The sequence below is a fragment of the Sceloporus occidentalis genome, unplaced genomic scaffold (assembly GCF_023333645.1).
Source record: "Sceloporus occidentalis isolate IW3139 unplaced genomic scaffold, rSceOcc1.0.p SCAF_4, whole genome shotgun sequence".
Classification (NCBI taxonomy): Eukaryota; Metazoa; Chordata; class Lepidosauria; order Squamata; family Phrynosomatidae; genus Sceloporus; species Sceloporus occidentalis.
The window spans coordinates 177023820-177046086 of NW_028316984.1; the positions used below are offsets into that span (position 1 = coordinate 177023820).

Sequence of the window (22267 nt, forward strand, 5' to 3'; positions counted from 1 at the left end):
AATATAAACATCCATGAAAGAAACTTTATATCCAAGGAAGTATTACTAAGGAACATTAATCTCTCTGTAAAAACACTAATGAACAGCAATGGCTAGTGCTTCAGTTTTACTGCTCAGTGTTGAGAATAAGACTAGGGTAATTGCATGATGTTTCTCCAATGGTTCAGGAATGGTTAAGTCACAGCGATTGTTCTGCCATAGGCTAATGAATGCTGCATCCTTTTACGATTATCACTATTCCCAAGAGGCTTGTGCACAGATGCTCTACTCCATCACAAAGAGGGTTACTACCTACTCTGAGGCACAGAGTCTGCTAACTGTAGTGTCATGAGGATCCCTGAAAAACTGAGTCAAAGCACCTTCTGTCAGTGGAGCTCCTCCTGAAAAGGCCTCTTTCAGTTTCCAGATCCTGAAGTTAGAGCTTGCCCCATTTACCTCCCTGTTACATTGTATGCAGGACTTCCAGGGAGCCAAGGAAGTCCACTTCTCTCAGTTCATTTACATGCAACTAAATCTGGACCAAACCATCTGTAACCTTTAATGACAACCTGCATTTCAAGGCTGGGAAAGGCACAAAAGGCCTAGAAGTCTATACTATAGGATCTCCAGTTTGGGGCAACTGTTTCAAAGTAACATTTATGCATTTGTTTAATCTTTACTTTGAAGTGATTTCTGGCTTCAATTCCTCACAAAGTAACCCCAGATGTTAAATACAAAGAGGAATGAAATAACGGGCAGTGTGTTATCTTTGTTGTTGTTGCCTCCTTCAAATCATTTCTGACTTAATAGTGATCCTATGACAGGTTGTTTTCTGCAAGACTGGTTCAGTGTGGGTTTGCCCCTGGCATCCTCTAAAGCTGAGCGTCTGTCTTGCCCACGGCCACCCACCGGGTTTCCATGGCTGAGAAGGGATTTAAACCTGGTCTCCGGAGTCATAGTCCAATGCTCAAACAGTGACACCACGCTGGCTTGGTGTGTTACCCGCAAGGGCCTATAGTTTTCAGCTGACCGTAGCCTTGGAGGGAGAGAATCCACCAGACCTCACCCCTTTCGCCATGCAGGAACTCTCAATCAAAGCCTCCCTGACAGACGGCCATCCAGCCTCTGCTTAAAGACCTCCAAAGGAGGAGATCGGCTATATATACAGGCATATCTGGGTGACCCCCACTCGCCTCTCCTTCTCTACAGTTGGGAGGAATGCCAGCTGCTTGTCCAAGCTGCCATGGGGCAAATGTTGTGTGTGAATACTCCCTGCATTAAGAAACATCATCAGCAACTGAATAGAAAACAGCTCACTTTATTTCCTTGCTCAGAAAGGCCAGGCGACGTTTGCAAATGAATCACCATCTTCCCTTGCGTTATTAAGTAACAATCAGCCGTGAGAAGGCTGGCATGTTCCTAGTTGCCAAAAGGGTCCAGCGCTGTCTGGAGGAATAGCGTCCGCAGGATGAAACTCAAGCGCTTCCAGGAGCTTTGTCAGGAGGGCATTTTGGTACGTTTCAATGGAGGTCCGTCTGGAGAGGGCTTGGCATCCGCAAGGCCTTCTTCTTCTTCCTCCTGGCTTTCTTCCTCACCTGATTTTAAAAAGGCAGAGGCATGAGCTGCGTCTCTATTTCCCCAGGAAGGCCTCCCCAGAGCTTCCCATTCTGCCCCAGATGCCTATCTGCCCTTTCCTCGGAGGAGTCTGGTTTTGGGGCAGCCGCTCACCTTTCCTTTCAGAACAAATAAGTAATAAATAAATGGCAGCAACTGATCATCAATAAATATTAAATAACAAGCGTCAATAACTGACAATAAACGAATGGCAATAAATGACAAACACGGCGCCGTTCCTTTGTCGCTACGTTCTGCTCTCCATTTTGTTTTACACGCAGCGCTTTATAAACGAACTCTAACACCACCAACAGCCTCCAGAAGGGCGAAGGCGGCGGCGTCGGGGGCCTCAGCCGCTCACCTGGCGGCGCGGGGCCGTCTCCGTGGGCGCCCCTCTCCTGCTCCACCAGAGGCTCCAGGAGGGCGCTGACCCGCTCCCTCAGCAGAGCCAGGCCGCCCAGCAAAGCCCTCAGGCCCCCCGGAGGAGCCTCGCAGCGCACCCGCAAAGGACGCTTCTCCCCTCGGCGGTCCGTCAGCTCCGCCCGAAGCTCCATCGCGACCTTCCGCCGGAAGCCCAGCCGCTAAGCCCCGCCTCTTCCAACCGGAAGAAGTCTCCTAAACGACCCTCCTGGCCCCACCCACTTACATCAATGACGTCATAAAACCACGCCTACTTCCCTTCAACGATATGTTTTTCTCCACCTCTTTCTCTCTACCACGCTCTTTCCCGCTGTGATTGGCTCCCGCGACTCACGTGATGCCAATTGGTCCCCACGCGCGTGAGGTCACAAAGCCACGCCCAACTCCCAACAGCTGTAAGAGCTCAATGTAGGTTAAGCCTTGTTTTTCTCATCCTCGCTTTTCGGCCCTTCCCTCCCTGATTGGCTGCCCTGGATCCACGTGATCACGATGCACGCCCTAGGCTCCACCCGCAAGTCCGATGTCATAGAGCCACGCCCCACGTTTCCTCAGAGGCCTCGTATTGAGATTTTCTCCGCCTATTCGCTGTTTTCTCTCGCTGTGATTGGCTGTCGCGGAGCCCCATGCTCCACCCATCCACGTGATATTATAGAGCTCCTCCCACTTACCATCAGCGTAATGTAAGGGGAGCTCCGTCCTATGTCGCCTTATTTTTTCCGCCGCCTCCACAATACTGGGCTCTTTCCCGCTGTGATTGGTTGCCTCATACCCACGTGATGGCGATAGGCTCCACCCACACTCTTGCCGCCATCGAGCCACGCCCACTTTTCCTCAGCTAGAATACCTCGACATAGTTAATAGTCCTCATATAGTGGATTGTTTCCGCCTCCGCGGCTTTCCAGCCCTGATTGGCTGCCACAGCCTTACGTCTCTCCAATGCGTTCCCCTACACCCGTGACGCCATAGAGCCACGCCCACTTTTCCTCAGCTATAATACCTCGACGTAGCTAGTAGGCCTCATATTGCGGATTGTTTTCCTCCTCTTCGGCTTTTTCCAGCTGTGATTGGGTGCCTCAGGCCCACGTGACTCCGACGCTCCCCACCCATGCTCGTAATGCCAATAGAGCCCCGCCCACTTTCCCTCAGCGACAACGCCTCATATAGTAGTAGGCCTCATATGGCTCATTCTTTCCTCCTCACCCTCGGTTCTTTCCAGCCATGATTGGCTACCTCAGACCCACGTGATACCAATAAGCTCCCGCGGCCTCACGTGACACCAATCACGTGCCCCGCCGGCCGGCCTCCTCTTTATCCTCAGCGCCTGCGCGCGCTCCTGTGTGTCTGTTCCCATCCTGTTTCCGCTTCCGGTAGCGACCGTTGAGGGGGGTCATTTTCCCGCCTCTTTTTCATTTCCGTGGGACCGTTGAGGGAAACGGTTCTCTGTCGGCGAGATGGAGAAGAAGGAGGCCGAGACAACGACAACGGTAACAACCACGACCGACGACGATAATGACGACGGAGGAGGAGGAGAGCGGCCGAGCGAGGACGCCGTGAGCGAGGAAGGGGAAAGGGGCGGCGAGGAGCCGGTGGTGTCGCTGGCCGAGGTGCTGGCCGAGAGCGAGGAGCTGGAGAAGGAGGCCAGGGCCGTGCTGGGAGGGAGCGACCACGAGCGCTGCAGCTACGCGCAGGTCAGGCGGCAGAGAGAGACTGTCATTGCTCTCGTTGCTATGATGATGTCCTTATCACCCGCCTTTCTCCCAATATAGGGAGCCAAGGCTGCGAATGACAGACGCAAGGCAATGCAATTGGAAAAGACAGTATTAAAACACATACACAGAGAGAAGGGGTAAAAGATTATTTGTTTATTGATTCATGTTTAATTATTTCATACATTACATTATTATAATTATACAAATATGTTATTAATAGATCACCCTTCTAAGCAATTGTATATAACTTCATCCGATGAGACAGAGAAGACGAAGCGAAGCTTATGGGAAGCAAGAGTCATGTGCTCCTCCCTGGCCTCCCTCTGAGGCTGAGAGGCTGACTGGTGCCAGGTGGGTCTCCCGGTGGGATTCTGGGCTGAGCAGGGATTTGTGGTGTAGTGAACTCCTCCTGGGCTCTGGAGCCAAGCCCCATCCCTGCTCTCCTTCATGCAGCCGGTAAAAAGCATCCTTGGAGCAATGGATGCAAGCTCCAGGAAAAGGGATTCCACCTCAACATCAGGAGGAACTTCCTGGCAGTAAGGGCTGTTCGACAGTGGAACAGACTCCTTCCTCGGAGGGTAGTGCAGTCTCCTTCCTTGGAGGTCTTCAAACAGAGGCTGGATGGCCATCTGTCGGTGATGCTTTGATTGAGAGTTCCTGCATGGCAGAATGGGGCTGGCCTGGATGGCCCTTGCGGTCTCTTCCAACTCTGTGACTGATTCTATGAGACAAACTGGGAGAAAGAAATAGCATATGGCTTAATAGTCTGCTCCATAGATAGACTGGTACTGCATCTGCATTGCGGAAACAATGTTCTTTGACACTGCTTTAACTGCCGCAGCTCAGTGCTATAGCATTCTGCGATTGCAGCTTTGTGAGATGTTTAGCCTTCTCTATCTGGAAGCTCTGGGGTCACCACAAACAACAAATCCCAGGAGTCCATAGCATGGAGCTACGGCGGTTAAAGCACTGTCAAACCACATTGTTTCTGCAGTTCAGCTGCAGCCTGAGTCTGTGAGAGCTTACACTATAAACTCCTTTCTCCCAGTTAATCTTACAGCTGCTGCAAGATTCCTTTCTGTTCTTTGAGGCGGGTTGAAGAGAGACTGGCCAGAGTCACCTGGTGAATTTGGGGCCTAATGGTGCCTTCAACCTGCCCCATGTCCCAGTCTAATGCTGGTGCTGTTGCAGCCCTCTTTTATGCCTGGTATTTTAGCTATTGCTGGACTTCGCTGCTGCTCCTGTTAACCTTAGCCAGTTTTCCAGTTGTAAGAGAGGATGGGACCACAGGTTCCCCATGCCTTTCTGCAGTTTCTGGGGACTTGGAGGGAAGCAGTCATGTAAGGCTCAAGGAAGAGAGAGGAATGATTGACTCAGGTGAGCTGCTGTTTGTTTTAGCTGATACGTTGCAGTCATCATCTTAACTGTTTTACTTGTTGGTTTCCCTGTCAGTAATGCACATATGGACTTCAAAACAAGACATGCATAACCTTCATGTCCAGCCACTGTAGCCACAGCAATATTATAAAGAGTAAGAAGTAATTAGATAACGGTGTTCCCAAGTGTTTTCCAAAACAAGCTTCCTCATGTTCCTGTTGAGAATGGGGAAGATCAACTAAAATTATCTTGGCATTTTTCTTGGTTCTTAGTTTTGTTCTGTCAGCCACATGTTATTGTGTACATACTGTATATAGTGAAGTACTAAAACATATTGGAATGCACTGGTTTCATCCAGATGGCCATTGCATTATAGCAAATTTATAAAAGGTTAATGCCTCTTATCACTAGTTCTGAGCTTTGGATTACTCCATTCTCACTGCTCGAGTTGCATTTGTAACTGGTTCTCATCTTTGATATATTCTCTGATAGTCTGCTGCCAGCTGATATTACCAGGCTTCTTTGTTTGTATTTCCCAGTATTCGTGTGGCTTTACAGAATAGTCAGCCTTACTCTCAGCTGTTGTCATCCTACAATAGCTGGCATTCTGTTAGTGACACACGCATATGTAAGTTTTACTATGCATGTGGGACAAATTATTCAACATTATTATTATTATTCACAAAAGTGCTTTGCTGACAGTGACAGAGATGGAGTTATGTATACAGCGATGTGCTTTGTGGTTGCACATTGCATAGCTGCACTCAGTCATTGACCTGTCTCATTCAGTGTTATTGTTCTGCTGGTTGGTTGGATGATGCTGGTGTAGCATATGTTGCATGTGGGTATTTCTGCTATGCTCAGGGGATGTTGTACCTAGTGTCAAAAGCAATAAGGAGGTGTCTTGCTTTTGTGTCTTGATGGGTTTAAACTTGTGCAGGCTTAGACCAAGGCTCTTCATGCATAAATGGGAACAGAAATACACTGAAATTATAGAAACTCTTTAGTACATCACTTTCAGTAGAAGGAGATAGTCTAGATGATCTAGATGCACTTGTAAAGCTGTAGTAGTAGTGGTGCAGAGCAGTATCTTTTAGTTTCTTCCTTAGTTATTCATGCAGGAACATAACACTGTTCCCTTCCTTTATTACCTGTGCTTGTTTTTCTAGTTGGTAATCAAGTACAGGTTGAATAATCCTTATCCAAAATGCTTTGGACCATCACTGTTATGCTTTTGTATTTTTGTATTTCTTTTATTTTGAAATATCAGTATTTAAGGCAGCTTATAAAAATTAAAACAAAGGCAGACAGGGGACAGCACATTCAAAAACATCAATAAAACATATATAAGCTATTTTAAAATGCAATCAAACAACATATAGAATTAAAATCAATTAAAAGACTGAAAATAAAAATCAACACCACTATTAAAAGTCTATTACAACCCATTACTAAAAGTCTGTTGGAATAAAAAATATTTTCACTTGTGGATGAAAGGACGACGAAGAGGCAGCATCTTAACTTTCCTCGGGAAGGAGATCAAAAGCGTTGGGAGCATGCACTGAGAAGGCTTTCTTCCTTGTTCCCATCAAACATACTTGGGAAGCTGGTGGGTCCAGGAGAAAGGACTCACCCCACCAAAGAGCTTAGAACCCAGACAGGTTCATAAAGGAAGATACTGTCCTTTGCGTAGCCTAGAACAGAGTTTTATAGGTCATAGGGTTTTATAGGTCATAACCAGCATTTTTAATTGTGCTGTGAAACAGATTGGCAGCCAGTGGAACTGATACAAAAAGAGAATCAGATGCTCATTGTGGCCAGCCCCAGTTAACAATCTGGTCACAGCTGTTCAGTTCACTTGAAGATAGTAAGCAGTTTTCAAAGAGAGCATCTTACAGTAAACCAAACTGGATATAATCAAGACATGTGTCGCTGTGGCCAGATCTAACATCTCCACGCACAAGCACAGCTGGTCTCTGCGAACATACTTCTAACCATCAAGCTCCAGGTTCAGGGCTGAATCTCCAGTTGGGGAGTACGCTCAGCTGTGTACCTGTGTCTTCAGGATGAGGGTAACAGCATCCAGCACAAGTTGAACAACACATATTGGATCTGCCTTTCAAATAACCAAGAGCTGCTCTGTATTGTCTCAGTTAAACCCAAATTGTTTTCCCTTATGTAGCCCATTATAGATGCTAGATGCTGGTTTAGCATTGAAAGATCCTTCTCAGAGAATGGTGAATTTTCAGTCTGGCAGTTTTTTTCAGTGCTTCCATTTTTATACTGTTGTTCTCATTCCAGGGTGCTGTGAAGAGACAAGCCCTTTATGCCTGCAGTACATGTACACCACCAGGCGAAGAACCAGCAGGGATCTGTTTAGCATGCAGTTATGAATGTCATGGTACCCACAAATTGTTTGAGCTGTATACAAAAAGGTAACATGAGAGAGAAAGATGTGACAATCCTTTTTAGATCAGCTTGTTTGCCCTGCTGTAAAATATGAAAGCATCTAAAGCTGGATTCTTAGTACAGTGGGCCCTTGGTATCTGCTGGGGTTTGGTTCCAGCCTTCTTGTCCCCCAGTGGATACTAAAATCCATGAATGCTCAAATCCCATTAAATACAATGGAGTAGCAAAATGGTGTTATATAAAATGGAAAAATCAAGGTTTGCTTTAGGGATTTTTGTGGGGAGGGATATCTTCAAGCCATGGATGCTTGAATCAGTGGGTACAGAATTCATGGACATGAAGGGCTGGCTGTAAAAGGAAATGGTTAATGATCACTTTGAAACTTTCTGTATTATAGTTGATAAAAAAAACTGTTACAGGGCATAGGGAGTGTGGGAACAGAGAATGTGTGTTTTAAAAGAGAAACCATTGATTATGACTTCTTGTCTCCTAAATGAAAGAAAGCCTGAAGTTTTTGAAACTTCAACCAAGCTGCTGTACTGCTCCACTGCAGCTATATTTATGGTTTTTGATGCTGCAGTGGGACACAACCAAATAAAATGTGTATGACTTAGGAAAATATTAAATTTAAAATATGAAGAAGGTCATTTTGATTATAGTACAGTAATGATTAAGACTGTAAATCAGATAATCAGAGTTGAATAGAATCAGATGATTGGAAATATAAATTTCACCACATTTTGCTGTAGTGTAGATACAAATACAATCTGTTATTCGCTTCCCTGAGATTAAGCAACAGTTCAGAACACTAAAATAGGATTCTGGATCTTTTTTTCTTTTCAGAAACTTCCGTTGTGATTGTGGAAATAGCAAATTCAAAAATTTGCAATGTAAACTACTTCCAGTGAGTATGCAAATACTGTATGTACTATTTAGAGAAGTGAAAACAAAATAGATGTTTTTTCCAGTGATTGTCTGCATTTTTCTTCTTCTCTATAAATCTAATTTATACAACCTTTTGGAGAGTACTGATAAAATAAATTTGTGGAGTTATTTGATGTAGATGTTCATTGTGACTCATTTGGCTGCATGTGCCATATACATTTGAAGATGTATCCAAGCAGTTTGGTAATTTCAGATGTGTAGCCATATCCAGATGCATGTTTACATTTGGGTTGATGCTGTGCACTAAAAGTTGCTTTATCCTGCTAGCTTGCCTTGCACAGTTCTGATGGCATTTACAGGCATGGTATCAATGTGCTTTTTATTCAGACATGAAGATCAGTTTAATCTAAAGGAATATAAATGTGCTTCTCTATATAGATCATAATTGCTTTATGTAGTGAAGACAAATTCTTCAATCCAGAGATTGGTCAAATGGAAACTCTTGATCCTCGCTAACTAATTGAGAGGTCTAGTTTTTGCTGTTTTCTTTCTGAATTATCTTGAGTGTAAAAAGCAATTGTTCTTCTTTCTATCCCTACAAGCTTTGAAATCTCACATGGTTTCATATATCATAGTTTTCAGGAAGTAAGATTCATGAATGAACATTTAATAAATAAATAATAAATAAATATTATTTGATATGTATACACTGTTGCAGGACATCATAGCATTATGTTTGGGAAGGTTAATGTGTGATAAATTATGTGATTTAAGAGGCTTTGCACTTTAAGATAATCCTCTCACCCCCCCTTGTTCTGTTTAAGACACATTTCATCATTTATTTCTAGGAAAAGGCAACAGTGAATCCAGCAAATAAATATAATGACAACTTCTATGGGTTGTACTGTGTTTGTAAAAGACCATATCCAGATCCTGATGATGAGGTAAACCATCAATATCTCATACTGTTGTGTGTACGAAGATTGAAATACTACTTACGTGAATATAGTACATAAGTTTTAATGACTTTAATATGGTTTGTTATCCATTTTAAAATGGCTAAAGAGTCCTCCTGCACATGGAATTTGAAAGAAATGATGACTTTTTTGCAGTATGCATAGTACTACTGATTATGATCTGTAAGTGCAAGCTTGAAGAGCTTAAGCACATTTCATGCAATGTGATTAGATCACACTTGGTAGGCTAGTTTATTCACAAAACCCAACACATACCATTTAGTGGTTGATGGATAAAAAAATAACAATTTCTTAAAATGATCTGATATAAACAATAAACTAATGTGTTAAGTTCTGTTATCTCTTATTGTTGACATTTACATGTAAATTTTCTTTTCCACGGAATATGTAATTGAAAATGTCAATTTAGGAGCAAAACAGTACAGCTCTAAACATTGGCTTCCTGACAGCTTGGGATGCCACATTCCCCCAAGATGCCTGGAAGCCACCCGGCTGCCCCGACGTGGGCCGGCAACTGGGCGCTCCAGCAGCACGGCATTTACATACCACAGGAGTGCCGTAAAGCCGCGGCAGGGTGGAAAAGCCAGCGTTTAGCTTGCTCAAAAAGAACCGGCATTTTGCTGCTTCTTTTTGGGCCGGCAAAGAGGCAGATTGGGGCTGTGGCATGCGGTTGCCACGTCCCCAAACAGGCTTTTTCAGGGGCGGCTTCAAGCCACCCCTTCACAGCAGTCTATTCTGTCCCTTAATTTATTTTTTCTAATAAGGTTTAAAGTACCATAAAACACAAATATTGCAAATGTGGTATTCAAACATCTAATTTCAGTAAAATCATACAAAAACCTTGAAATAGAAAATCCACGTAGGTTTACCTCTCCTCAGAGGATAGAGAATATGTTATGTCAGAGGAAAATTTAGCCTTGGGTCTCATTAGTAGATCTTAAATACCAGAAAGGTTTATATCAGATGAGAAGCTACTTAAGATAGTTTGCCTTCAAGTTGCTTCTGATTTATGGCGACCCTACCATAGGGTTTTCTTGGCAAGATTTGTTCAGAGGAGGTTTGCCACTGCCTTCCCCTGAGACTGAGAGCATGTGACTTATCTAAGGTCACCCAGTGGGTTTCATGGATGAGCGGGCAATCAACCCCTTGTCTCTAGAGTTGTTGCCAAACACTCAAACCACTCCGCCACACTGGCTTTCTGATTAATTACCTTTAAAACTCTAAATAATCACTTTTAATTGGAAAGGAAAGCACAGCCAATACTGGCTTTAGCAAGGGTGATTTATGTGAATGCTAGCTAAAATTGATCAATAGACAAGCTATATCATTTTATACTTGTTGAAACTTCTAAAACATTGGCAGTTCTACATAGGTTTGAAAGATTAGTGTATTATTTTTAATGCGGTGGTTCTATTTTTAGATTCCAGATGAAATGATCCAGTGCATAGTTTGTGAAGATTGGTTTCATGGACGGGTAAGCACATCTAATAAAGGGCTAGAAACATAACAATGATAAATGTAACCTGTCAGATGAGATTTTTTTTCAAATTTATACCAGGCTTACAGTTCTGAGCCTTAATTTTAAAAAGTTGTATAGATGAACAATGGTGCGGTACAGAGTGCCAGGAAGAGGCGGCTGGGAGCTGCCCCTCATTGCTGTGTAGCAGCTCCGCAGCTACTAAATTGCACAGCGCTGCTACGCAAAAAAAAGACTGCTAAAAAGTGGCTCCTTTTTGTGCAACCGCAAATAGCTTGTGGTGGCGCTAGCATGTCACTGCTGCACGGCTCCATTTGGGTGCCGCGCAGCAGTGATGTCATCGCTGCGCGCCATCTATTAATCTCGCACCTAGAACACCCTCATCACGTGCGAGGTATGTGTGGGCGGGGCACCCCTCGCACATGATGAGGGCGTCCTTTGGGGCCAGTATGTACTGGGCCATAATTAATACAACCAGATAGCTCAGTGATGGCAAATGTTTTAGAGACTGAGTGCCCAAACTGCAACCCAAAACCCACTTATTTATCACAAAGTGCCTTGTCCCTCTGACTTCCTAGTAACAAACTCTGGTGAACTCTGTGCTGAGGTGATGGTGTGTGTGCCCACAGAGAGGACTTTGAGTACTACTTCTGGCACTTGTGCCATAGGTTCACCACCACTGAGATAGCTTATTCTCTTTTTACTGGAATAGGCAGTAATGGGATGGTAACTTCAAGAATTCTAGCTTCAGTTTTATTTTGCATATCTTCGAAGCATGGTGATTTGTGGTTATGGAGATGTTTATGCATGGGTTAGAGCAGTGATGGCAAACCTTTTAGGGAGTGGGTGGCCACACTAAAAGGATTTCTAGCACCGGCTGTTACCCATGCCAGGACTTCTGGGGCGGAACTTCTTCCCCCTCACCCTCCCGGGCCTTCAGCTGTCTCCGGTATTCTTCACCATGGGATTAGAGCAGTGGTTCCGAACCTTTCTAATGCCACGGCCTTTCAATTCAGTTCCTCATGTTGTGGTGATCCCCAACCATAAAATTATTTTTATTGCTACTTCATAACTTTAATTTTGTTACTGTTATGAATCATATTTTCATTGTTACAAATTGAACATAAGTAAAGCATAGTGATTAATCACAAAAACAGCCTCAGAGGATGGCAATGGCCAACCCCCTCTGAAGAAACCTGTCCAGAAAGCCCCAGGACAGGTTTGCCTTGAGCCTTGGGCAAGAAGCTACACTCTCTCAGCCTCAGAGGATGGCAATGGCCAGCCCCCTCTGAAGAAACCTGTCCAGAAAGCCCCAGGGCAGGTTTGCCTTGACCCCTGGGCAAGAAACCACACTCTCAGCCTCAGAGGATGGCATTGGCCAGCCCCCTCTGAAAAAACCTGTCCAGAAAGCCCCAGGACAGGTTTGCCTTGAGCCTTGGGCAAGAAGCCACACTCTCAGCCTCAGAGGATGGCACTTGTCAGCCCCCTTTGAAGAAACCTGTCCAGAAAGCCCCGAGACAGGTTTGCCTTGGGCAAGAAGCCACACTCTTTCAGACTCAGAGGATGGCAATGGCCAATGGTTCAAAGTGAAACTGGAACTCTTTGGCTGTGCTGTCTCTCTTCCTTTTTGCAGAGCTCTATGTTCCCAAGAGAGGAAGGAAAGGGGACACTGTGGGCAGTTGCTAAACAACTGAGGGGCCTGGAGGTGGCTGCCGCTTTAATGAGCTTAGCTTGGAGGCCCTTTGTTTGAGAAGTGGTGCTCTGAGGGGGGTCCCTGGCAACCCCTGTGAAACTGTCATTCGACCCCCAAAGGGGTCCCGTCCCCCAGGCTGGGAACCACTGGATTATAGAATAGAAATTGAAGGATGATAAGTGGTAATTCTTGGCTGTTTAAGGTCACTGTTTTCTAATTTTGTTGAAGAGTTCATTTATTTTAGTCAATACGCTAATCTTTTTTTCTTTTCCTTAGCATCTTGGTGAAGTCCCTCCAGATAGTGGGGATTTTCATGAGATGATATGTCAGGCTTGCATGGATCGCTGCCCTTTCCTGTGGGCATATGCCCCAAAATTGGCAGGTGAGTAAAATAAGAGCAAGTACTGCACTAATGTGTGTGTGTGTGTGTGTGTTTATTTGTATATCACGGAGGAATACCAAAGCTACCTAAAACATTTGCATTTACTTCTTTAATGTCACTGAAATGAATGAAACTTTGGCGCGTTACAGACCGCCTGAAAACGGTGGTCTGCCGCCACTGCCGGTTGCTGTGTCCAGGAACTGCAGCGTTCAAACTGTGCGGTTCCCAGACGCAACAAAAAGCGGCTTCTTTTTGCACCCCGGAAGTGGTGCCGCAAGTGGCCAATGGCGCACTCGCAACGTCACTTCTGTTGCGGGACGTGCGGACACTATGCATCCGCAATGTCAAGATGGTGGTGCCCATATAGAACGGGCACCGCCATTTTGTACGTCCCCAGGACTTACTAGGGTTAGGGCCGTGCATAAAGGACACCCTTTCCTAACCCTAGTACGTCCTGGGGACATACTTTATCCCCGTGCGGAATGGGCCTTAGAAACCTATTCTGTAGTCTCCCAGATTTACCCAATTGAATTGGTTGGGACACAAGTTCTTAGGCTTCTAGTTTTAAACATTAATAACTAAACACACATAATTGGAAATAAATTTTAGCCTAAAAGTTGATTCTGCCTCTCTAAACAATCTATGCAAGAGATAAATATGGAACTGGAGCTGCAAAGTCTTCCAAAGTTGTAGTTCATTTTCTATGTGCTGGGTTCCCCCCCCCCTATTTTTATAGTTCACGCGCGCATACACACACACACACACATATATATTGCTGTTTTCTAGTTCATGGATGGGGGAAAATATAATTGTGTGTGGAACTGTCTTTGCATTGCTCGTGGCCTTCATGAAAAAAGTTTTCCAAAAAGTGAACAGCTAAATTATCAGAATAAAATAAATGTAAGCACTTGCACTTCTGTAATCAAAATCATAACTAAAATCCTCTAATTGAAAGACTCTAACTCTATTTGTTTAATTTGTTTGGGAGGGATCCCTCGGAAGTCAGATACTATGACAGTAACAATTTTTCCATTGAAGTTGGCATGTAACTGGCTCGCTCCTTGATTGTAAAGAGCAGTTTTGGTGACCCTTGACAGAAATAACATTTTGTTACACCAGCACAATAATTTTAGATGTGGTTGTCCATCTCTTGTAGTTCCCACTTTGAGCAAAATTACTCCAGCACCTGAAGATGGAGTTATTTTGAACGTTGAAGAAACTGAAGAAGTAAAAAAAGAAAATGGTGCAGATTCCCAGATGAAGACCAAGGAAGAGAAACTAGTACAAAACAATGAACCATCCACAAGCTCTGGCTCTGAATGTTCTAAGGTGAACCTTTTTCTCTTCCATAGGAGGTTATAGCTGAAAGCTGACATTCTTTTAAGAAAGGGGAAGGATTGTATTTAATAATGATATTTTCATCCAGTTCCTATGAGTGTTGTGGTATTAGCAGAACAGCAGTTACTTCTGGTAGACTTTCACAAATACCAAAGATCTTCTTGTTCCTGGCTGCTGTATTGCCTTCAGGTGGGTTAGGATAAATTCATGAAACACAGATAGAAACATCTTTAAATTGTCGGATTTGCAGATAGGTCAAGCATTGGAAGATACAGGCTAGAATTCTGTTTGTAACATCTGGCAGTATGGGGTTGGACTGGGTGACCTTTGTGGTCTCTTCCAACTCTATCATCTCTCTGTGCTAACTGGTTACCTCATGCTCTTTCACACCCCTTTCAGACAGTAAATGATTGTGGCAGCACACACTGTGTTCTTGGCAGCTGCTTTCCAAGGTCATAAGGACTTACAAACCCAAATAACCAAAATGCTCAAAATACACCATATAGGATGCTGGCTGTAATGTGTACTAAACAACCTGAGTCTTATCACTGCCTCCTCAGTTGGTATTCTTTGATAACACTTTTTAGCTGACTTAAGATTATCTCTAGGATTTCAAAAGTGTACGAGAATGTATCTCTGAAATGTATGCACCCATAATGGTTCAGGCAATTATCACCTTCCTAGACCACCACTCAATTAAATCTCCATGCATGTTCCCTAATGTAGTAGAACATTCCCAAACCACTGTACTATACAGAATTTTATTAGTTGATGTGTATACAACTGGTGAATCTACCAACAACCAAAGAGTAAAATAAAAATCCAATGTTACGTTAGTATAGTGTACATAAGTGCTTCTCAGGCTTATGTGAGGGAATGGCATGTATGTGCATGTACAGTTGGCTCTCAGTATCCACGGATTCCTTACCCACAGATTCAACTGTCCAGGGCTCAAATATATTTTTACATACTGTAATATATAAATTCTGAAAACCAAACCTTTATTTTGTTGTTTTATATAAGGGACACAATTTTACTACACCATTATATTTAATGGGACCTGAACATCCATAGATTTTGATACCCATGGGCTCCTGGCAAGGACCTACTGTACCTTCAGGTCGCCTGTCCATTTATAGCAACTCCATGAATTTCATAGGGTTTTCTTAGGTAAGTTTTGCCAGTTCTTCCTCTAAAATAATAATAATAATAATAATAATAATAATAATAATAGGATTTATCTATATGCCACCCAATCACTGAGAATCCAACAGAGAGGATAATAGACTGTTCCCTGCCCTCAGGCTTATAAGCTAAAAAGACACGACACAAAAGGAGAAGGGAATGGTGAGGTGGGGAGGGGGTCAGGTCCAGCATTCTTCTCTCCCTCTGAGGCCTGGACCTATAGCCTACAGCACCTGGTATTCATCAGTGGTCTCCTGTCCAAGTACCCTGCTTAGCTTCTAAGATCAGTTTGGAAGTTTGGTGCAGTTATTTTTGGAGTTCCTTTGAATCTGTCAGGGACTGGCACTGTATTTGTGCCCATAAGCTAAAACTGTTCTTTTCTTCGCTGCAAATGTTCTAGGGACTAGGGTCTGACTAACACTGGTGTATATTATATTACGTCACTATGTACATTTGCACAGGTTTATGAAATGGCATGTAGTGAAATAGGATATAGATACTAAAGATCAGAAATGACCCACAAATGTATGGGAGGGGCATGTATTTAATATAGTTAACCTAGCAGTTCGAAAGCATGCAAATGCAAGTAGATAGATAGCTACCACATCTCAGTGGGAAGGTAACAGTGTTCGGTGCAGTCATGCTGGCCACATGACCACCAGAGCAGTCCTCAGACAACGCTGGTTCTTCAGCTTAAGAACAGAGCTGAGCACCGCCCCCTATAGTTGGTTACGATTAGGCATTCATGTCAAGGGACTACCTTTACCTTTTTATTATGTTTGCTAGTGAAAAGGTCGCTATGAAATCGTAAGATTTATTCAGGTGAGGCATTTAATTAGAAAACTGTTGGTTATAATCTTTGGGAAAGCAAAGGAAATACTTTCATGGTAACCTCACTCTCAGTCCAAGTCTTAGGCCCCTGCGCACAATTTGTTTATAGAAAAGGAAAAACTATCCTTTCATTTTACTGCAGACCATTAAAAATGAAGCATCCACCTGCACACTGCAAGAACTTCAAGCCAGGCAGTATCTAAAGAAGAATACAGCCACCTTCTGGCCACACAACTGGCGGAGCAAGTTGTGCACCTGTAAAGAATGCATGGTATAGTTAAAAATTCATATTTAATTCTGTAGTCTTCACATTTGCTATAGAACATTCTAAAACGCATTTACTCATAAAACTGCAAGTGACAGTTTAGAAATAGAAAACATGGGACAGCCAGCTTGGGTCCTGTGCAGTGAGAAATGCAGGATATTAAGTAAGTAAATTAATATTCAGGAGGTGGACATATTGCTCTTATTTTAAATAGTATAATGAATTATATAATACACTTGCTAAAAGAATGATTTTTGTGCCTCCCATTAAAGTTTGGAAGTTTGGTTAGCCAGTCACCATTAAGCTTGTCTTTCCTGATCACCCGCACCACTTGTCAAGCTTCTCCCTGGGTTAGGGAAGAGCAAGGACAAATGGGAGAAAGGCATCATTGTTCTTTGTGGTCTCTGTGACACATATGGAATCCTTTGCATTTGTACAAACCATCTTTAGAAATTTCTAGAGTTACCTTTCTTCAGCTGAGAGCCTGTTGCCCCCCACTGCACATGCTCAGTATAGTTCTGGCTCAAAAGTCCTCAGTTCTCTTTTGTCCACCATTTTGGCTGCTGAAAGCCATGTGTTTGCTGCTCTTCTTTGGTTTTTTTTTTCTTTTTTGTTTGTTTGTTTGTTTGTCAGAAAAAAGTCCAAGCCTGCTTGTCTGAAGGAGTCAGATGTGCTAATGGCATCTAATGCCTTCAACTTGACAGCATCGTCTATTCCGCTTTTTCTATTTGTGGGTTTGGCCTTGTCTGTGCCTCGTTCTCCATTGTAGAACATTAGGAAGATGACTTTCTTCTCTTGGAGTTGAACCCAATGGATGTCCATTGTTGAGTTACATTTGGAGGGTTAGGTGCTCATTCCACACCTCAGCAAGGGGTCAGTCTACCACTCCTGTGCCTCCATCATCTCACACAGGTAAAGGTTGCCAGTTTGTCAGTGCTCACCTAGCACACTGGAAGAACCATGACATCAGGACACATCACCATCCTCCTCCCCACCGCCAACTCCACTAGTGGGGTATTACTATAATGACTGCTGGGCACACTCTCCACCATGTTGGGACACTTACCACCCATATGATGCTAGAGCGTGGTACAGGCCCTGCTATCCTTATACTCTGTCCCAAGGTCTGTGTGTGATTATGGATTCACTGAATCTTGAGGTCTTGAGAGCCCCACCTTTGGCATCTCTTTCATATACACCTCCTTTTCCTCTACCTAGTTGGCCGCTTCTAGATCAACCAGCTTTCACCAGGTCAGCCAGTGTAAGGCCTTTGCCTCCCCTCCACAACCACAAGCTGTTCTTTCAGTGTCAGTTTGGAGAGAAAAGAACTCTTGTTCCTTCTGATGTATTGGCATGCAGGCACGCTCTTCTCATTCTTCAAGCTCTGGCTCTGAAGGCTCGTCTCCTCTTCCACTGAATCAGTCCTCACACCTGATTGTGACCAGGACCCACTGTCTCCGCTGAACAACATTTATTCATATGCCATCAGGCACTGAGAATAGATAGTTCTTTGTAACTGGATATTTAGCAACCTCCTACCACAACTCCTGATGCAGATTTTTGTCATATCTAATGCAAAGCTCTGACCCTTCAATGACTATTCCATTCCTGCCTGCTTTGGTGGATGTTGCTCAGTGCTCTTGGAAGTCACCTTCATTGGTTCAGCCAACATCTTGCTGTATTGACGACTTGTATCGAGTCCAAGATTCTATACTTTTTAAACATCTGTTGCCAGACTAAACCATCCAGTAAGCCACACTCAATCCCTGGAGACTAATGACGTGTGTTTATTTCAAGGCTCTTAAAGTATTCTACTGCAGTACTCTCACTTTGCATCTCAGATGATCAGGCTTGAATGGGGGCATACCAACAATATCTGTGGGGGATGGTCACTCTGCTTTTTGAAAGACTGCTGTGGAGATTAAGAAGGCTGTCCCTTTTTTCTACTTTGAGACTCACATTTTGTTCACCCAACAAGTTGCTACAGCTTTACACGTTGCTGATTATAGAATCATAGAATCGTAGAGTTGGAAGAGACCACTAGGGCCATCCAGTCCAACCCCCTGCCATGCAGGAAATCCAAATCAAAGCATCCCTGACAGATGGCCATCAAGCCTCTGTTTAAAGACCTCCAAGGAAGGAGACTCTATCACCCTCCGAGGGAGTGCATTCCACTGTCGAACAGCCCTTACTGTCAGGAAGTTCCTCCTAATGTTCAGGTGGAATCTCTTTTCCTGTAGCTTGCATCCATTGTTCCGGGTCCTGTTCTCTGGAGCAGCAGAAAACAAGCTTGCTTGAGATTATGTGGCAGACACTCATGTTGGGGATGTTGCTTTGCGGTGTCATGCCTCATTTCATTCTTCAGGGGTCTCATCTGAAGCTAGAGCCATCGTTAAGGACCTCAGAAAATGGGGACTACTGCCAAGAACAATTCACACATCTGCACACGCAAATGTGAACTTGTCATTCTGCCTTTTCCTCAGCCCAGTATTCATCTCTGCCTGTCTAAACATCCCCAACTTCTAGCAAGTGCCATTCTTTCTATTAAAGAAAAAGCAGTCTGACTTGAAGTGCCATCTTCAATCGTCTTCCTCATTCTCAGCGATATTCCTTTTTTTGATTTTCGTTTTTTTCCAGTTTGGAATCCAGTAACTTTGGATTCATGGGTCATCATCTGATTTATGGATGATCAACCTCTTTGGCAGCTTACTGCTCTGGCAGACATGGAACTGAGGAAGTTTAAGTGGGAGTCATACTGAGGATGTGTGGTATGCAGGAGAAGGGTCCTCAGATAAAGAGATTTGGCTATAGAAGTTTCTGAGCATGGTCTGCAAGCTCAGAGAATCCCATATGTGTGAGTTCACAGATGATTACTCGGAAAAAGCAACCTTCTTTTTTATAAGAGGTAGCTGCTACCACATTTCTTCTTCTGATTAAACTGACAGCTACTGGTGCTGCCATAGCCAAGCTTTCCTCCAAGCTGCTACGTTTTGATGCTTGCCTTTTGTTTGTTCTTGATACGACAATCTGTTGATACTTGACTTGCAGATGCCAGCTGTGAACTGTTGCCACTTCCCTCATGGCATTTGGAAATATTTAGAATGTGTTTTGGGTTTTTCTTCAAAGAGTGAAAAATGTGCCATGGGTGTAATAAATGTACAGGTAAATTTGTACAATGAAAATGAACTTGTATTTTTCAGAAAATGTATTCAGATCTGGAAGTCCAATTCTTAACAGATGAATGTGATACAGTTTTGGCATACGAAAATAAAGGAACAAGTGACCAGGAAGCAGATAGAAGAGATCCACTAATGGACACGCTTAGCAGCATGAACAGAGTCCAGCAAGTAGAGCTCATATGTGGTAAGTACCTGAAATTTGAATATGAAATCAAAATTTCTTAATATATCTTGATACAAGTAATTTGTAGGAACATACTTTTAATATGTCTCTTATTAGGCTTTTTGCTTGGGCTGTACTAGTGAATTGTGGCTTTCTAGCTTGAATAGCTGTTGGTTTTTAACTCTTCCTAAAATTTCAAGATGTCATAAAAAGCCAAAAAAAAAAGTCACACAACCCCCTTGACATTACCCATTTGGGTTAAATAAGAACCCAGATACATAGATATCACTGTCAGTCTTTGTTCTCTTTTCTGAAACCTGTTCACCTGCAGGACAATATTTTAGTAGAACCTGTTTTGATCTTTTCGACAAAACTTCATTCAGATAATACTTTGCAGAAGGAAAACAGTAAAAATTCTGCAACTGGATTAAGTTATGCAAAGTAGTTTTACTTTCATGGGTTATTCTGCCAGTCATAGGATGATACAATAAGTTAATAACAAGGAGAAATCTTGACTGCTAAAAAATTTAGAGATCAGCAGATATGCATGTTTGTCTCCTGCTGCAGAACTGCAGCCATACATGTCTGTTGGTACACAAAATAATGAAAAGCAGGAATTTGGAGGAATCCTCGAGATGCATCTTTGCCACTGTAGTGCATCTTATGCCTATTTATGTCGCTAGCACAATGCTGATAAATGACTTTTTATTGGTACCAGCCAGGTCAGTATATTGGATAAAAGAATTCATTCAAAGTGCAAATACAATAAAACCTTTTTTTTTCCTGTCTAGAATACAATGATCTGAAAACAGAATTGACAGACTATTTGCGAAGATTTGCTGATGAAGGAACAGTAAGTATGTTACTTCTTATGTAAGTGATTATTGTCAAGGTAGTTTTGGATAACTGAAAAATGTAGTAACTGTCTCCAGTAACAGCAACAGGTAATTGTGAATATGTTTTAATTAAATCAAGGAAATATAATTCAAAACAAAATGAAGAGTCTTCTAGTATTTCACTGAGTAATACATGCACCTCACTATTTTGTTTTTAAAAAACAACTCAAGTGTATGCATACCTGTATTTCAGGACTACTGTTCATGCTTTAGAACTGGCATGTAGTCTATGAAAGCATATACCTATCAGATTTCCTACTCAAGGTACCTTTTTCTTATATTAAAAATTTATATTGCTGTATCAGTTTCATTTTCTTTTTCTGATGACTTTCACAGGTTGTTAAGAGAGAGGACATTCAACAGTTCTTCGAAGAGTTTCAGTCTCGGAAGAGGAGGAGGACAGACCGGATGCAGTATTACTGCAGTTAGACCATTTGGGAAATTTTATGGACAAGATTTTTTTAAAGCTATTTCTGCTAGCTTTTTGTTTTTCTTTCCAGGTTTAACCCAGCTTCTGTTCTATGAGACTGTCTTATTGTGTTGCTGTCTAAATATGATCCGGTTTCATACCAGCTGGTCTGAAAAGCAAACAAGGTCATTGATTCTCAGAAGTGTTTTATTGTGTTGAAGGACAGTGGGGTGGGATGGTTAGGTGTTAAGGGTATCTTTTTAGAAAGGGTTCTAGAGGCCTCCTAAGCTGGTATAGTTACAAAAAAATCCTTCATATGGTTAAAACCCAGATTAATGTGTTTAACAGATCCTTGTTTATCGTTTTCAGAAAGATTTCAGTCTGGAGTGCAATAGTTCATTCCTGTTCAGTTTAAATTTATACTCTTACTAATTTCTGGTACAAAAATTCTGGGCTATTGCTGTTGGCTAAAATCACAGTGCTTACAGGATCACAATGCAATTTTTTTGAATTACAGCTTCTTGCTAAAATTATGTTGTACTTACCCCTTTGAGACAATAGTGACTATTCCTAATAGAAGTTCCTGGATAGAAAAGCTCCATTGTACAGAAGGATTTTCTAAGAAGTACTTTTACTTCCAATATGTCTTGATTTCTTGCCTGCATAGAATGTAAATAAATTGCTTTCTACTGGGTGGTATTACTAGTTTATATATATTTTTTAGCCTGTAAAGGATTTCTGGAAGCTTATATAATGGTTTTAGTTCATAAATGTTTAAGACAGGATAGCCATCAAGCTGCTTACCAAACTGTAAAGTTCAAAGTTGTGATAATAAAGACTAGACCAATAACACTGTTGAGGAAGCTGAAATCAGCTCCCAAAGCAGAGTTTTCTTATTGTTTAACTTTTATCAACTGCTCAGGCAAATGTTTCTTCAGTCTGTGTATGACTCCAGTACTCAAATGTTCTCTTCTGACACTGTTTGGCTTTTACACGTCAATAAAGCAGTTGGTTGTCATTAGTAGTGTGGCTGAGTTTGGGAATGATGGGAGCCTCTTGAAGACTGCATTGCAGTTGTG

At 42.8% G+C, this 22267-nt stretch overlaps 2 protein-coding genes across 2 annotated transcripts; one reads left to right on the top strand and one right to left on the bottom strand.

Moving 5' to 3' along the window:
• Nucleotides 1-1277: 1277 nt before the first annotated feature.
• GON7 (GON7 subunit of KEOPS complex) lies at nucleotides 1278-2190 on the bottom strand. The gene is made up of 2 exons (XM_089522434.1): nucleotides 1955-2190; nucleotides 1278-1574 (listed from the first exon to the last, which is right to left on the bottom strand). The coding sequence occupies exons 1-2, from the start codon at nucleotides 2145-2147 to the stop codon at nucleotides 1477-1479; spliced, it is 291 nt and encodes a 96-aa protein (XP_089378560.1). The 5' UTR covers nucleotides 2148-2190; the 3' UTR covers nucleotides 1278-1476.
• A 1034-nt stretch (nucleotides 2191-3224) lies between these two features.
• UBR7 (ubiquitin protein ligase E3 component n-recognin 7) lies at nucleotides 3225-22206 on the top strand. The gene is made up of 11 exons (XM_089522432.1): nucleotides 3225-3701; nucleotides 7401-7534; nucleotides 8352-8412; nucleotides 9242-9337; nucleotides 10791-10844; nucleotides 12817-12922; nucleotides 14079-14251; nucleotides 16419-16547; nucleotides 19742-19904; nucleotides 20675-20736; nucleotides 21116-22206. Exons 1-11 carry the CDS (start codon nucleotides 3465-3467, stop codon nucleotides 21206-21208), a joined length of 1308 nt encoding a protein of 435 aa, XP_089378558.1. The 5' UTR covers nucleotides 3225-3464; the 3' UTR covers nucleotides 21209-22206.
• Nucleotides 22207-22267: the final 61 nt, after the last annotated feature.

What these genes read in the sequence shown, in the direction of transcription:
- GON7 (XM_089522434.1), bottom strand. Translation starts at nt 2,147, where the DNA reads ATGGAGCTTCGGGCGGAGCTGACGGACCGCCGAGGGGAGAAGCGTCCT. An exon ending in AGACGGCCCCGCGCCGCCAG is followed by an intron (nt 1,575 to 1,954) that starts GTGAGCGGCTGA and finishes TTTTAAAATCAG; the next exon opens with GTGAGGAAGAAAGCCAGGAG.
- UBR7 (XM_089522432.1), top strand. Translation starts at nt 3,465, where the DNA reads ATGGAGAAGAAGGAGGCCGAGACAACGACAACGGTAACAACCACGACC. An exon ending in AAGATTGGTTTCATGGACGG is followed by an intron (nt 10,845 to 12,816) that starts GTAAGCACATCT and finishes TCTTTTCCTTAG; the next exon opens with CATCTTGGTGAAGTCCCTCC. An exon ending in GCACCTGTAAAGAATGCATG is followed by an intron (nt 16,548 to 19,741) that starts GTATAGTTAAAA and finishes TGTATTTTTCAG; the next exon opens with AAAATGTATTCAGATCTGGA.